The sequence below is a fragment of the Elgaria multicarinata genome, chromosome 5, assembly GCF_023053635.1.
Source record: "Elgaria multicarinata webbii isolate HBS135686 ecotype San Diego chromosome 5, rElgMul1.1.pri, whole genome shotgun sequence".
In the NCBI taxonomy this organism is placed as follows: Eukaryota; Metazoa; Chordata; class Lepidosauria; order Squamata; family Anguidae; genus Elgaria; species Elgaria multicarinata.
Window position 1 is genome coordinate 112,386,760 of NC_086175.1, and position 15,878 is coordinate 112,402,637.

Below are 15,878 nucleotides of genomic sequence, written 5' to 3' on the forward strand. Positions count from 1 at the left end.
TGTTTCAATAGCATTTAAAAAAAAACTCTTTAAGTAGGCTAAAAATTTCTGAATACAAGCAGTTATTCCATATAATCCATATGATGGCCTATCGTATCTTATTTTTGGCCTAAAATATTGAGTTATTTACAAGTTTCCAGCAAGTGTGATCTGCTAAAGCGCTCCTTGTGTGAGGCACTTGGGTTGTAACTATTTTGCTCGCACATTGTCTACAGCCAATCTGCTAGTCGGGGGTGGGGGGAACAGATGTCCAAGTCAGTTCAGATGCCCCTTCCCTACCTCTCCCTCGAATGCCTGGGTAATCAGCCCCATCCAAGCTGATAAGATCTTAGGTAAGGGGAGGAAGTGGGGCTCCATGAGAACATTGACAGGCAGGCTTACAGGGTATGGCTATGCCCTTGGTTTTGTCTTGATCAGGGACTTTGCACAGGAAGTTATACCATTTTCACTATGGCACAGGCTACTGGTGGTTGAGCTAAGAAGAGAAATTGTGGTCACTGACTCATTTATTCCTGAATGGGTAGATTAGCCTGTGTCACTTGTCCAAAGCTACAGAATAAGTTTCATGGCTGAACAGGGTTTGAAGTGTGACATGTTGCTCACTACATGACACTGAACATTCTAGGTTGCATCCAAAGCTCTTCTATCTTAAGTTCCATTCATTTCAATGGTTCTACTCTAAGTTGGACTAACATTGGCTATACTTTACTTAACGTAATAGAGTCCAGCTGGCCATTCTATTTAGAAAATTTCTTGGTCCACTTAATTCCCTTGTATCCTTTGAAACAGGGATGTGTCTTTGGTGGGGGGCAACCGGGGGGGCACCATGGGTGCCAAATTCTGGGGGTGTCAAAACAACCCCCTAAAGGTGGCAGTGGCATTCCCGCTCTTACACCGTGGCACTCTGTCTCCTCCCCCTTGCCGGCCACCCATCCAGCTGTGGTGTCTGGAGAGCCTGAATGCTTGCCCAGTCTCTTGCTCTGAGGACTCTCCCAGAATGAGAGATCCAGTAAGGCAGGTGGGCTTTCCGGGGAGCTGGCCAGGCTCATTCTAGGTGAGTTGGCTATGAAAATTGCTTATGCAGAGGCAGCCTCTAGGAGCACCTTTCCCAGAATGCCTCACTTTAAGGAAGGACCTCTCGAAGTGCGGCATAGAGGGGGAGGCAGGCAGTGATGAGAGTAAAGAAGAGGATAGTGGTGGCTGAAGAAGAAGAGGTTGGAGCGAGGGTGCTGGTGGTGGCAGTGGTTGAGGGGGAGAAAGAAGAGAAGGCAGCAGGGTTGGTGACATATCCACCAGGATCCCCAAATACCCAGAGATAGGCCTGCTTTGAAAGATTGCTTATGTACTGAAGAACTGGTTGATAACCTTTTTATAAAACATGAGTTTTACAACTGTGTTTATTCAAGACCACACTGAGATGCTTGGCTATTTTTGTTTATGGTAAACCCAGTGGCAATTTGTTTCCCTTTTATTTAGTAACTTGAAAAAATACCAGCTAAGGAAATCACATTCTACTTACTTAAATTCCCTTGAGGTTCCTGTTAGAATCTAATTTAAATTAGGCTTAAACTATTATTTTGTGAGAAGGTGCTTCACTGTAAAAACATACACAATTAAAAATAAATTTACAATCTGTTTCTAGGGCTATAAATAGATTTTGAAACTAGCCTGACTTTATTTGTGAAAAATAAAATGTTAGTAAAAAAAAGAAAAAGTAAGAAGAGCCTTAGTTGTTTTGTTTTTTAAAAAATGGAAACAAAAATAACGAAAGGATCAATACTGTAGTATTCTGTATCAGCATTGTTCTCATTCCATTCTGCTTGAGATGTTATTTTTTTTTAACAAATAAGGAATAACTTATTCCTTAGGGGGCATTCTGAGAGTTGTATGACTTTTTGCTGTCTACACATGCATGGGATTGCGCTGTAAAGAACAACCACATACTGCATTGAAACATCAGTCTTTTCCACTGAGGAATAGACTTGAAGTTCTCCCCTAAGATGAAAAAGAGGTATTGGTGAGATGCTAGTAGGATGAGCTATTTCTATGTGCTCCATGAAAAGTAGATAGTTTTTGGGTGCAATCCTATCCATATTTAGACAGAAAAAAGTCCCACATCTCCCAGCATAGCTGTCTGGGGCATGCTGGGACATGTAGAACTTGTATTGTGTATTTGTTGTGGTTAAGAGTTGTTAGACCGGGAGTGGGCAGATCTAGGATCTAGTCCCTGCTCAGCCATGAAGCTCACCTGTTGACTTTGGGCCACTGAGACTCTCAGCCCAGCCTACCTCACAGGGTTGTTGTTGTTGGGACTTGGGAGACGAAAATGGAGGAGGAATAGACACTTGTGAGAGGAACACGGGCAGAAAGTCTTAATTGAGCGCACTTAGGAAAACGTTCATGCTCTATGAGGGAAACGGGCATTTACACTTAAATTCAGGAACGATTAACGCGATGCAGCACAAGACGGTGATCTTGTATACCGCTGGCAGCGTTGGAGGGAGAATGGCCGCCTCACGACCGTGCCCGTGTGAAGCCATCCACGGCAGAGCGACGCAGCGACGGCTTGTGCGGCGTTTCGCACACCCCGAGCGGCTTGTGCCTACGCTGCAGTTGTTGCCGCAGTCGGAAAGAAGCGAGGGTTCGCCCTGCCTGCCTGCCTGCCTGCCTGCCTTCCACGCCGCCGGCCCCTTGACGCTTCGCGGGCTTGCGCTCGGCAGCCGCCGGCTTCCTCCCTCCCCTCCTTCGTCCCGCCCCCCGCTGCGGAGAATCGCCTCACGCCTCCCTCTGCCGTGGGCAGCGCTGACCGGCTTCCTCAGGGCAGCCCCACCCCTTCCCCATGTGCGGAACCGGCCGCGCGCCGGGTGCTGCTGGGTGGGTTGGTGGGAGGAGGAGAGCGCTGAGGCGAGGCCTGGCGGGTGCCGCAGCTAACGGTCTTTTTTTAATCTGTCGGGCGGGAGCGCGCGGCGGCGGCGGCGGCTTCGAACTGCCTGTCACGGAGAGGGGGCTTGGCCCGTGGCGGGGGCTTCTGGAAGGGCATGTGAGTGAGGTCGTGGGGGGGGGGGGGAGCGCCGGCGGCGGCGGGGTGGTGGTGGTGGAAAGGGCGGGCTGTGCAACGCGGGGAGGGATGCCCTGGGAGGGGTCTTGAATACGGCTGGCTACGGCCCACTCCCCTCCTCCCCTCCCCAGAATGAGCGGTCTTGCTAAGCTGTAATTCCAGCCCCACAGAACTCTGTTGAGGTTCCTTCCGAGTAAAAGCGTATAATATGGGGCTACACACGTCTCTTGCAACCCCCCCCCCCACTCCACCCGAAAGAAAGAAAGAGTCTTGTGGCACCTTCAGGTCTTTCAGCTTAATTGTGGCGTGAGCTTTCATGGAAGCGGGCTTTGGCGTTGGGGTGGTATAGAAATTCAGTCAATCAGAGCTCTGTTGCGGACAATGAAGGTGCTGTGTCTCTTTCTCCCTCTCCCGTGTCTCAATGTTTATGGATCTGCCTTCCTCATCTTTGCTACCCGGTTCATGAATCTTAAGTTAGGTTTATTTATTTATAAGATTTTAACCCACTTTTCAGGGTCTTAGAACCCTTATCCCACCACAAAGATGGCAAACTTTAAAATGGCACAAAAAGACTTATTTTCCCCCCAGCGTGTCCTATCCCCCAGTTAGCGGAAAGGAGGGTGTGCATGTGTCCCGTCCTCTTTCCTTTGTTGCTCAGCTGTCTGAGGTACTGTTAGTGTCAACACATGTCAGCACAGATTGCAGAGAGTGAAGGAGGCGACCCCTCCAAGAGAATATTGAGGATAATAGTGATGCCTGTCTAAAAGAAGGGTTTTGAAAGGAATTAAGGGACATAGGGAGAATATCTCTAGTTTTTACAAGAAAATTCTTATCAGAAAGAAGCAGAAATGGTTTCTGGGGGGTGGGGAATGCATATTCCTGATAAATTAATCCGCTCTATCTGCATTATGATAACCTGCAGTTGGGTTTATGAAAATTTTTTGTGAACCGCCCAGAGAGCTTCGGCTATTGGGCGGTATAAAAATGTAATAAATAAATAAATAAATAAACCTGCAGTTGGATTTCCCTTGAAAATGTATTACTGCCCTCTGCCCCCCAAATGCATACTTTACTTGGGTATTTTTACAACAATTAGTGTTCAGATTTGACTATTTTATGCATGGTTGGGTATTCTGCAAGCCTCTGATAAGCACGTTTTGGGGCCAATTGAGACTTGAGAACAAAGGTGCACTCATAAACTTTGATGGAGAACCTATCTCTGAAAGTCCACAGTGGACATTGGTGAGGTGTCTTGATTTGTATTTTCGGCACATGCCACAGGCAAATGCCTTCCTTCCATTTTTACTCAGTAAACCACAAGTTACATGATGGACAAGCAGCAGATATATCTTCCATGTAAATTATGAGTTATCTCTTATTCACAATGATTCCACTGGTCCTCACTACAGTCCAATACTATCTCATTTTCATTGTTTGCTTTCCCTTCACCACCTCTCTGATATATTTTACTTTCATCTCATCTCACTGTTCACAATCACTTCTTTTTTCTCCAGAATGGCTTATATTTCAGACTGTCTGAAATTGGTTTGGGGCCCTATTGCAGCCTTGTAAATAAGTTCACAGACGTTACTACCCTGTGTGGGTCAGGGAAAGACCAACAGAGCAGGGACATCCCTCCTGTTGTAGCCCACTGCATTTCTGTGCTGGGCATGGAAGAGGGGTCTTCCCACCTCTGGTTTCTATGGTTTCTATGCTTGGCGCAGATAAAGGATGTAACACTCTGTCCCTCCTCTGTCAGCCTGCTCCCTTGCCTGCATGGAATTTCTTCATGGCTGTGGCTACCAGGCTAGTGCTTAAATACAAGGCTGCCCCACTGGTGCATGCTATATGACTTTTGTGAGTAGCCAGGAAAGAGATCTTGGGGGTTATACATGAAATTCACTGAGAATGTCAGCTCAATGTACTGTGGCAATGGAAAGGGCAAATTAAGTGTTAGGCATAACTAATCAAGAGAGTTGAAATTAAACAACAAGTGTCATAATTATATTATATATATCCATGGTGCAGCAGGTGCACTACAATTAGAATACTAGGAAGAGTACTGGTTGCCATGTTTCAAAAAGGTTTTAACAGAACTGAAGAGCATGTAAAAAGAGCAACTAAAATGATCAAGGTGTTGTAGCATGACTCTTCCCTACAAAGAAAGGCAAAAGATGTTGGGGCTTTTTAATTCAGTCTGCAAACAAGTGTACAGTTGGATAGTTTCATTGGCTTATTACTGTATGAATATTTGGAAGTGTAAATAAAGAAGTATTTTCCTTTTTCTCACAATATTAGAACATAAGACCGTTCAAACGAAATTGATTGAAAATAAGTTTAGGTTAGGTAAAAATAGGGTTAGGACAGGTAAAAAGAGCGACATCTTCACACTGCATACTTAATTTAACTCCATTGCCACAAAATGTGGTGAGGAAAACTACTTAAGCCAGTTTTAAAGAATCATAGGGTGTAGTATGATGGATATGGTCTGAGAGCCAAATGCTAGGGGCAACAATTTGTGAAGGTCTTAGAAGTGCTTGGTTGCCCCTTGTAAAGAATGCTGGACTCGGTGGGCCTTTGATCTGATTGAGGGAGGCAATTCTTATGTAATTTTATAGCCTACAGAACTTTTCTAGATTTGAAGAATTGTCTGAGATTTGATAGTCCCTAAGGTAACTAACATAATTTGATAAAATAAAAAGTGTCTCTCTCCTTGCATTTGTGTTTCTGTTTTCATTTTGCTGCTTAGTTAAATAAGACTCTCTTTGCTTTATTTTTGGCATAGGTCAGCCACGGTGACTGTGCTTCATGATTATGTGGGCTGCAGGACATATGAGGTGCCGTCTTCAGTTTCTGTGGGAGCCATAAAAGAGTTAATTTATCCAGACACGGGTTTTCCTGTAGCTGAGCAGTGTCTGTACCACCAGGGAAGACAGGTAAGGAGCCTCAGTCTCTTGGAAATTTTCTTTCTGGCACCCTTTAAATTATGCTTTTCCTTAAGAGCAATACATGATTGATGCAATTAAAGATCAATTTACAGAATAATTACTAAAATTATTGCACTAGTAAGGAGGACATTTCCATTGTGCTTGTCATTGCAAGGTCAAATCAATGAGTTTATAAGTTTATTATGCAATGATAAAGATTATCCTCCTAATATAATTCAGTGTATTGATTTTGAGATATAGCTCCCTAAATGACTTGAACCCAGCATGCCGCCTTCTTCTCTCATACTGATTGACTATGGACTATTAAGGTTAGACACTGTGCTCCTGTTCAGCAAGATATTCATCAGGGATTGTGTGTGCTGCAGAGCCCCTTGTACTGTTGAGAGTGTTTCAGTGCCCTTCATCTGTAATAAGCAGGATTTCACAGTGAGCAGCAGGGCAATCACCAGGAGAATCTTAAAGGCAGGAGGAGAGTTCTACAAATCTCAAATTGTAGAGGGTGAAGAACTGGACTTCTAGAAGTGATGATTGGGAGCTGGGGCCTCCTATAGCAAGAAAGCATGAATTTGGTTTAAAATTCTCTAAAAATGAATCAATGTAGTCTACTGTTTCAAATGGTCTCTGTTCCGTATATAGAGATATACGTGGATACATTACTCATTTTATTGAAGCAACTGATATGAGGAAGCTTTTCTTCCAATACAGAACCCTTTGTCAAGGAGAACTGAAGACTGCTAATTCTCAGCTGTACAATAAAAAAATGGTTGTATGTCAAAGTATCATAACTCACTTTGTACAGATAGTGGCCCAATTTCTTAAAAAAGTTTTTGTGTCAGACATACACAACTCATTGGCCTGGTTTGCACATAGTGCTAAGCCAGGATTTAGTGCTACACAGGTGAATCTCTGTGAGCCACTTGACTGGGAGGAAGACTGAGTTAGTCCCACTTTCCTTGCTGTTGTTACATACGAACCAGGAATCATGGTTTAAAGTATAGTTGTGCAGAGCCCCTTTGATTCGACTCAGAGGCCAATTTGGGGGTCCCGGCTGCCTCATTTTGGCTTCAGTTCTGAAGTTGAAGCAGGGGCGGCTGCTGCAGTTTCCTAAGCATGAGGCCGACCAAGAGTCCATTGGACTCCCCCCTCCCAGCCACTCCCCCCCAGCCACTCCCCTCCCTACTTTCCCACCCGACGACCCATGGGACTCACTTGAGTCCACCGGTCTCCACATGCTGGTGAACTGCTCGGCCTCCTCTATGGGCTGCAGTAGATTTAGTGTTGTAAACTACGGCAGCTGGAAATGGCCATTTTTGGTTACTGTAGTTTATAACACTATAGAGAGAGGCCAGGTGACTCGCCGGTGTGTCTGGAGGTTCAGGTTAGTCTTGCGAGCAGGTGGGGGGCAGCGGCTAGCCATTGGGCTGAATCGTCCAGAAGCGGTTCAGCTGCTTCAGGTCGAGGCAACCCAAACTGATCTCGAAGCATGTCAAGCCAGCTCATGGATCCACAAACTGGCGGCTGCAGGGCTGAACTGGGAAAAACTCGCTGAGCTTTACCCTCACACAAGATACCTCAAACATCCCTACTGAACATATACAGCAAAGAATTAATTCAATTCATTTTTATATTTCCATCGCTACTATGACTGGTCAGTTTCTTGTCATCAGGATGCAATCTATATTTTGTTGAATTTTTGAAGCAACGTTTATGGTCATTTGTTGTGACTGGTGTAGTAAAATTTTTATTTTCTTTTGATATGTATTCAAGAAAGCACAATATTAAAAACAATCTCTTTTCCTTTCAGTTATTAGACTGTGTCAAGGTTGGAGATCTTCAGGCTTCTCAGAATCATGTATTTCTAAACCTTTGGTCAAAGGGCCTAAAAGGAGGAGGTATAGTAAATGAATATAAATCATTCTCTCGTCCCTTTATCATTATATCTCCAATTTCTTCCATTATTATTATTCATCTCCATATATATTCATTTTAAATTATTCAGATTACAAAAACGGAATTCCCCCTAATGAAATAGAATTGCAGTATTCATCCCCACATATTATAAATGAAATCCATTTATCTAATAGTTAGACTGATGTGATAAATCTGTTTCTGTTTCAAATTCTGTTAGTAACGCTATCTATTTCAGTAAGCTTCAATCAGCCATTTTTTTTAGTGATGGTATTGTTGCCCATTTCAAATATCTAGCGACAACAATATTTGAAGTAACCAGTGATGTATTGCTGAGCACACTTATTAAGAAATAAAACCCATTGAACTCAGTGGGCCATTGTGGGTTAATTAATCCATGGGCTTTGTGATGCATGCCAGCTGCCATTTTGAATATGCAAGTCGTGGTACATGGGCATTGTGGCTTGTCATGTCATGCAAACCCAGGTGGCATGGATTATGGAAGGGCTAAATGGAATAAGGAGACCAAGTCAAAGGATGTTGAAAAATATATATGCGGTTTTATTCCAAGAAGTATCCCTGCATGTTTTGGCCCTGAGTATTGGTCTTCTTCAGGGGACAGTTTTTATAAAAAAATGCCTGCAGAAATCTCCAAGATGAATCCTGTGACTGGCGACCAAACCAGTCCATAATGTGAGTCAGATGAGTGTCCTATTTGTATATTCAAGAAACCTGATTAGTCTTGGGGAGTCCACAGTTACCATGACAAGTGTGGAGTTAATCCTTGACTGACATTTTCTGACCCTTCGAGTCTTACACAATTTGTTGACTGTGGTACTGAACTTTATATGAGGTAGCACTAAATAGGTGTATTACATGTAGTCCAATCCTATCTCCATTTACTCAGAAATAACTCTCACTGAGTTGAGTGGGACTTACTTTGAAGTAGGATTGCCCCTTAGCCTGTAAACTGCAAATTATAGACCTGTAAGAATCTAAAGCCATTAAAACAATTGTGTACGAAAGGATAGTAATTCCATGTGTTTCTATTGAAAGAAGAGAATATATACAGTTGTGCTTCTTCCACGTTTCTAGGTCGTTTTGGTCAAACAACTCCACCGCTTGTAGATTTCCTTAAAGATATTTTAAGAAGATATCCCGAAGGAGGGCAAATTCTTAAGGTAGAATATGAAATATTATAAGTAAATAATATTAATGATTGTTAGGATGTTAAATGTCTGTTTATCTTTTATTCCAGTTTCCTGTGTTTTATCTCTTTGTCACTCTGAGAAAGTGATAACACTTTTTCTCTTTTTCTATGTCACATAAATGAAATAAATGCAACTTGTTTGTGGAAGGATGGGTTGAGGCAATATGTTGAAGACATATTCCCTTGCCTGTTCTCTTATTACTGAATGATCCAGTTCAGATGTTACGAAAACCATGGTTATTGTGACAGTGAGCCTTGACCTTGCATAGTCTTCCTCTTCCTCCTCCTCTTCCCCAGCTGCGAGGAGGAGATAGGAACTTTTGTTTCTGCTTATGATAAAGCACAGCTCTACCATTTAAACCTGGCAAACTGTGGCTCATCTTAACTGTGACTTCTTTGAAGTAAGGCAACTTCAAACTATGGGTTATGAAAATGACTTGTTTCAACAAGACATAGTTAAGATTAACCATAGTTTAGGGTTTGAACATAACACTAAACTGCAGTTAATCAAAATGGAAGAAAAAGCTTCTGATTTTCTTGTGACTATGCTGGGGGTGGAGGGAGGAGTGGAGAAGTGCATCAACTCAAGGCTCTCTGTAGCTAATTCTTGCCCCAAAAAACATGGTTTATCGTGATGGCAGAACCAGTTCTTTAAATGCACAAAGACAGGACCTGAAGAGACGGGAAAGCTCATATGCCTTTATAAAGGGTTTTCCCCACCATAGAGCTAGCTTCATATCTAGTATTTGGTAATAAGTTGTCATAACAGGATTTCGCAACTGAGGGCTCATCTACTCCAAACAGGATATTCCACTATGAAAGCAGTATATAAAAGGCAGGAGCCACACTACTACTTTATAGTGGTATTGAAGTGCACTGCAGGATCTACACTACTGCTTTATAGTGGTAATGAAGTGTACTGACAACTGTTGGGGCCCATGACACATCTGCACCAAGCAGGATATAACACTATGAAAATGGTATGAAAGCGGCATATGGTATCTGTCAGTGGGCTCCAACAGTTGTCAGTGCACTTCAATTCCGCTATAAAGCAGTAGTGTGGCTCCTGCCTTTTATATACCGCTTTCATAGTGGAATATCCTGCTTGATGTAGATGAGCCCTTTTAGCCCAGTGGGATATTCCTGTATTACTTGGCTTATAAAGGATATTGCTATCTAATCTATAACTTTTAAATGTATATATAGAAACAGAATTATGAATAAAAAGTGTAAAATAAATTCTATCTTCCACGGCTCATGCATTTCCAAAATTAAAGAAAAAAGAAAAGAAAACTGGGATCTTCCTATGCATGCAGTGATTTGTGCACTATTTCAGTTGGGATTTTGTATTGAATAACGTAATTGGTTTTATTTTTTCTCATGCCTGATTCAGAGGCAACAGCAAACCATGGCTTGTAATTACATGTACGAGCTGTGGTGAGGCTCCTTCTGTCCTTCCCCCTCTTTTGCACATGAGGGAAGGAGGTTAGAAACTTCCATTCTCCGATCGCAATAAACCAGTTTCCCATTTTGTCCAAATATGGGAAGTTCTGGTTTGTGAAAAAGAGCTGCAAAGTTTGTTTGTTTGTTTACAAATTACGATATTGGACCAGGATTTGTTGCAAACAACAAATTAAGCTTGCAATCTCCTCTCCTTGTGGTTAAGAGAAGGAAGGAGCTTGCAAGCTTGAGGTTTGTTGGATCTGATTTGGGCTACAATCTGGACTATGATTTGGATGACAAATTTGGTTACTTGCCATTGTAGTTTTGGGAGATGTTGTCATATGGGTTAATATAGGAAAATAAACCCAGAAGAATTTGAAGAGGTGATAATAAAATATATCATAACATTTTCTGTGTCTCGGTATGTTGGATCAGCATGGTAATAATGCATTTTGCCAAAAAAAGGTGATTTAAACATTTGCAATTTTAATGGGATATAAATGCATTGGTGTTCTGCAACATTAAACATTAGTCTTTAAAAATAATCACATAGCAGCTATGATTATAGTAGTCAAATAAGATTTGTGACTTAATCACTTTTTAAGTTATTCATTACATAACAGACTTGTTTTGTTTTCAGGAATTAATTCAGAATGCAGAAGATGCAGGAGCCACAGAAGTTAGGTTCCTATATGATGAGACACAGTATGGAACAGAGTCTCTCTGGTCTAAGGACATGGGTCAATACCAGGGTAACATATCTTCTTTGTACCTAATTTTGTTCCTCAATTACTTGTTTTCTTGTGAAAACAGTATATTACTGTTTTCAGTAATATACTGAGGTGCATAATCAATACTAAAACTACACTTAGAACTAACATTTTTCTTACAGGGAACAGTTATTTGGTGTGTATTCCCGTTACATCAATCTGCTTATCAAGATGACCAGCTGCAGGCTTGCACTTCCAGCTAATCAATCTGTGTTGTTGTTTGACTAGTTTTACATTGTGGAAGTGAGTTAGAAACAAGTGATTGGATCATTCAAACTTCAGATTTATAAGACCCATATAGAACTATGAGGTTAGCTGGGAACAAAGTCCTTTTACATTTCAGTAATTTCTTTCTACCTAAAACAAAACATCTATGCTATGTTTCCTAGTGAGTTCATATGTTTAAATTTACTTCACTTTTCCCCCTTAGGTCCTGCACTTTATGTATACAATAATGCAGTTTTTACCCCGGAGGACTGGCATGGCATTCAGGAGATAGCAAGAAGTAGAAAGAAAGATGATCCTCTTAAAGTTGGAAGATTTGGAATTGGTTTTAATTCAGTTTATCACATTACAGGTATTTGCAATGATGTTTTTTTAACTATTAATTAAATATTGTGTTCCTAGGAGGCAAGTGCATGCACTTGAAAATTGCTGTGAGTTTAAAAAATACTTTGTTTTGGATATTAGCAATTTAATATGAAAAAAGTTTTCCACCAGTAGTGGTTTCCCTTTAAAAATCTATTGGGCATTTTGCAGAGTTTGATTCCTCAAGGCATTAGAAGGGGAATGTGATTTCTTTAGTATTGAATCTTACAGTTGTTAGCAGTTTTTTCTTAGTGTGTATGTTAGTTTACTGTATAAATAATGTTGAATGGCTTTTAAGGACTTTCTTTGTCTCTGCAGAGTTGTATTGTAAATGCGCTGTTCTAATGCTGTACATATTTTTGGCTTTTATTTTGTAGATGTTCCTAGTATATTCAGTGGTGACCAAATTGGAATGCTGGACCCTCATCAAACACTTTTTGGACCCCATGAATCAGGTCAATGTTGGAATCTAAAAGATGACATCAAAGAAATTAGTGAGCTGACAGACCAATTTACACCTTTCGTTGGTGTGTTTGGAAGCACTAAGGAAACCTTCAAAAACGGACATTTTCCGGGTACATTCTTTCGTTTTCCTCTTCGCCAGCAGCCTTCTCAACTAAGTAGCAATCTGTATAACAAGGAAAAGGTTCTGGAATTGTTTGAATCATTCAGAGCAGATGCAGACACAGTTCTTTTGTTCCTTAAAAGTGTGCAAGATGTCTCTTTACATGTTCGGGAAGCTGATGGGACTGAGCGACTAATTTTTAGAGTTACTGCCAGTGAGAACAAAGCTTTGAAGCATGAAAGGCCCAACTCTATCAAGATTTTGGGAAGTGCAATAAACCAGTATTGTAAAGGCATTCCAAGTAACAGCGCAACATGTGTGACATACCATGTAAACATTGTTTTAGAAGATGAGAGTATTAAAGATGCACAGAAGACATCTTGGCTGGTATGCAACAGTATTGGAGGACGAGGAATATGTAATGAATTGGATTGTTTGGCTGATGACTTGAAATATATCCCATCTATTGGTATAGCTATGTCTTTATCGAGCAATGGAGAAGACAAAGGAGCCGCAGCACAGTTTTCAGGAAGAGCATTTTGTTTTCTTCCATTACCTCCTGGTGAGGAAAGTAAAACAGGGCTCCCGGTTCATGTTAGTGGTTTTTTTGGACTTACAGATAACAGAAGAAGTATCAAATGGAGAGAGCTTGATCAGTGGCGAGATCCAGCAGCCTTGTGGAATGAGCTTCTTGTGGCCAACATGGTCCCCAAAGCCTATGCAGCCCTCATATTAGAAGCAATTAAACGGATGGAAACAGAGAAGGATTCCGATTTCCCTCTGTCAGTTGAGAGAATTTACAGATTATGGCCACAAAAGAACAACATAAAAGTTCACTGGCAGCCAATTATAGAACCTCTTTTGAAAGAGTTGTTCCAAAATGAAATTATTTACTCCGTCAGTGATAACTGGATAAAGGTGGAGGATGTGTATTTTTCAGAAATTGATGACAGCTTGGAATACACCCAAGCTGTGCTAAACTACCTCCAGGACTCAGGGAAAGAGGTTGCTAAAGTACCAGAGAATATTGCTAATGCAGTTGACCTTATTGTTTCTAGTACAAAACCTGTGAAAAAAGTGACTCCTACTACGGTGCGGCAAGTGTTCAGAAAATCTGGACATAAGGGACTTGCTGATGAAAAGCTTTGTATCTTAGACTTTGTGCTTAGTGATGGCAACTATAATGAGCTTATAGGACTGGAGCTTTTGCCCTTACAAAATGGAAATTTTATTCCATTCTCTTCATCAGCATCAGATCAAGATGCAATTTACATAACTTCAGAAAGTTACCCAAGGTATGACATGCATTTTATAGTGTATTTTATAGTGACAGGTTTTTTAAAAAATAAATAAATAAATGCTGGGCTGTATAGTTTAATCCTATATAACAATGTCACACAGCTCTGTATTCTGCTCCAGAATAACTTTGCCTGTGTAGGCTGGGGGACAGTGCTGACGCCTAGGAGGGGAAGGTGAAACCTACAACTTTGCATCTAGAAGAAAGCCTTCATAAATGCCCCTTCTCCCTTGGAACTGTAAATGGGATTTGCACTGAATTTCCCTTTTTGCGGGAGACACCAGTGCTTTTGTGACATTGGCTTGTTGCTCTAATTTCCATCCAGTCTCAGGCTTTCTGTAAACCGCCCAGAGAGCCCTGGCTATGGGGGCGGTATATAAGTGTAATAAATAAATAAATTATTGTTTGCATGCCATGCAATTGGTAAACTAAGAGGGTGGGTTTTTTCCATATTTAGCAAGCCTGAAAACAAAGAGCCAAGAATTAATGTGGGCATACTGAGGTGACAAACAACAGCACACTGTCTGGATGCAAGTGAGTGACAGCAGAGGTACATTGTTCAGGTTTCTGCAAACAAAATCGTTTGCTTGTATGTAATATGAAGACACCCCAGCCCCACCCTGGCCATTTCTTGGCTTTGTTTCCATGAACGTTGTTGTTATTTGGGAAGCATCACACTAACATGGTGAAACATGGACTGCTGCTGAATAGGATTGAAGAGAAGTGTGTGGGGAGGCAATTGAGGTAGTGGACACAGGTGAGGGTTCCAAGGGCCAAGTACAATAGCAAGGGGAAAAGAGAGAAAGATGGGACAAGGACAGCTGGAAAGGGAAATGGGGGTTGGCACTTGCCTCCCCACTCAGTTACATCCCATCTGTACGGCTACATGTCCGTACACTGTCCCACCATTTGGTGTGCAGCTCGCTAGTACATTTACTCAGCTACTCAGGGCCAAACTAGATGATAAGAGAAATGCAGTATTCTTTCCCACAGTATGGGAAAGAATCTGCATTGGAACCATGGTCTGTGAGGGTAGGGGCCTGTTAATCATTTTCCACTGTACTGTGGTCCCCAGCTGGAGCGGACGGTGAATTTAATTGGGACCTTGGCTGCAGGGATGGGAAAAAATGCATGACAGTCCTGATCTTGATTGGGCTGTAAAATATTGAATAACGTTTAAAATACTTTCATGATTTTTTCCTGTTGTCTAGATTAGCCCTCACTTATATATTTATTGCCACCATTTGTGGAGCATCTCAGTAGTCATTTATTTTATTCATACAAATTTATATAGTGATAGTCATAAAAGAATGCCACAGCAATGTGCAACTTAAAAACCACCACAATCAAATCATTCACAATCAGAATACAGGCTTAAAACAAACACTTGCATGATCAATAAAACCAATATATATAGCTGGGTCACACTTCAGGGAAAATATTTATTATGAATCCAGAAATTATAGTTGTTAATGGATTTGAGTGCATTGTGGGGATTGGGTTAGGTTCTGTCAAGTATAATCCCATTTTGCCTGCGAACTGCAGCAATTTGCATGTTACCTGATAGTCACATAATTCACAATAATTGGCAGAGGAATTTCTGGATCACTTACCTGATGGAGAAGGTGATTGGTGTGAGCATGGAGAGGAACACAGCTTTTTATTGGTTCAAAATTATATGAAAAAAATCAGTATTAATATAATTGCAGTTTTTGTGCCTTTGAAAAATAACACAAATTATTTAGATGATCAACTCTGTTTTTAATGACATACTAGGTCCCTCTTCCCAGGTCTTGAAGGAAGATTGCTTGCTGATGACTTGAAACCTCAAGTTCTGACTGCTTTGAAAGAAGCTGCCAAAAGCAGAGGTAAAATATATGTGCCCTCTTATGAGAAAAGGATAATAGACTGAGCTGAAGTACATGCACTGTCAACTGATTAGGACCCCATAATTACACGAGGATGGGTATGACTAAAAGAAAAAGGAATAAAATTATTCAAAAAAAATTGTTTTAAGTCATCTCAAATCACTGAATGCAGCATGGACTGATTGAAATCTAAATTATTTCCCAGACTTACGTTTGCAAATGT

The 15,878-nt window shown here is 41.3% G+C and overlaps 1 protein-coding gene across 2 annotated transcripts in view; it reads left to right on the forward strand.

The window, feature by feature from the left end:
* The window catches only part of SACS (sacsin molecular chaperone), a 63,600-nt gene that overhangs the window by 26,304 nt on the left and 21,418 nt on the right, over positions 1 to 15,878 (forward strand). For both annotated transcript variants that reach the window (XM_063127023.1, XM_063127022.1), the window contains exons 2-8: positions 5,844 to 5,994; positions 7,811 to 7,898; positions 9,010 to 9,095; positions 11,208 to 11,319; positions 11,768 to 11,914; positions 12,303 to 13,785; positions 15,564 to 15,655. In XM_063127023.1, coding sequence (XP_062983093.1) covers positions 5,844 to 5,994; positions 7,811 to 7,898; positions 9,010 to 9,095; positions 11,208 to 11,319; positions 11,768 to 11,914; positions 12,303 to 13,785; positions 15,564 to 15,655 — 2,159 coding nt within the window. The remainder of the gene's footprint in view (positions 1 to 5,843; positions 5,995 to 7,810; positions 7,899 to 9,009; positions 9,096 to 11,207; positions 11,320 to 11,767; positions 11,915 to 12,302; positions 13,786 to 15,563; positions 15,656 to 15,878) is intronic.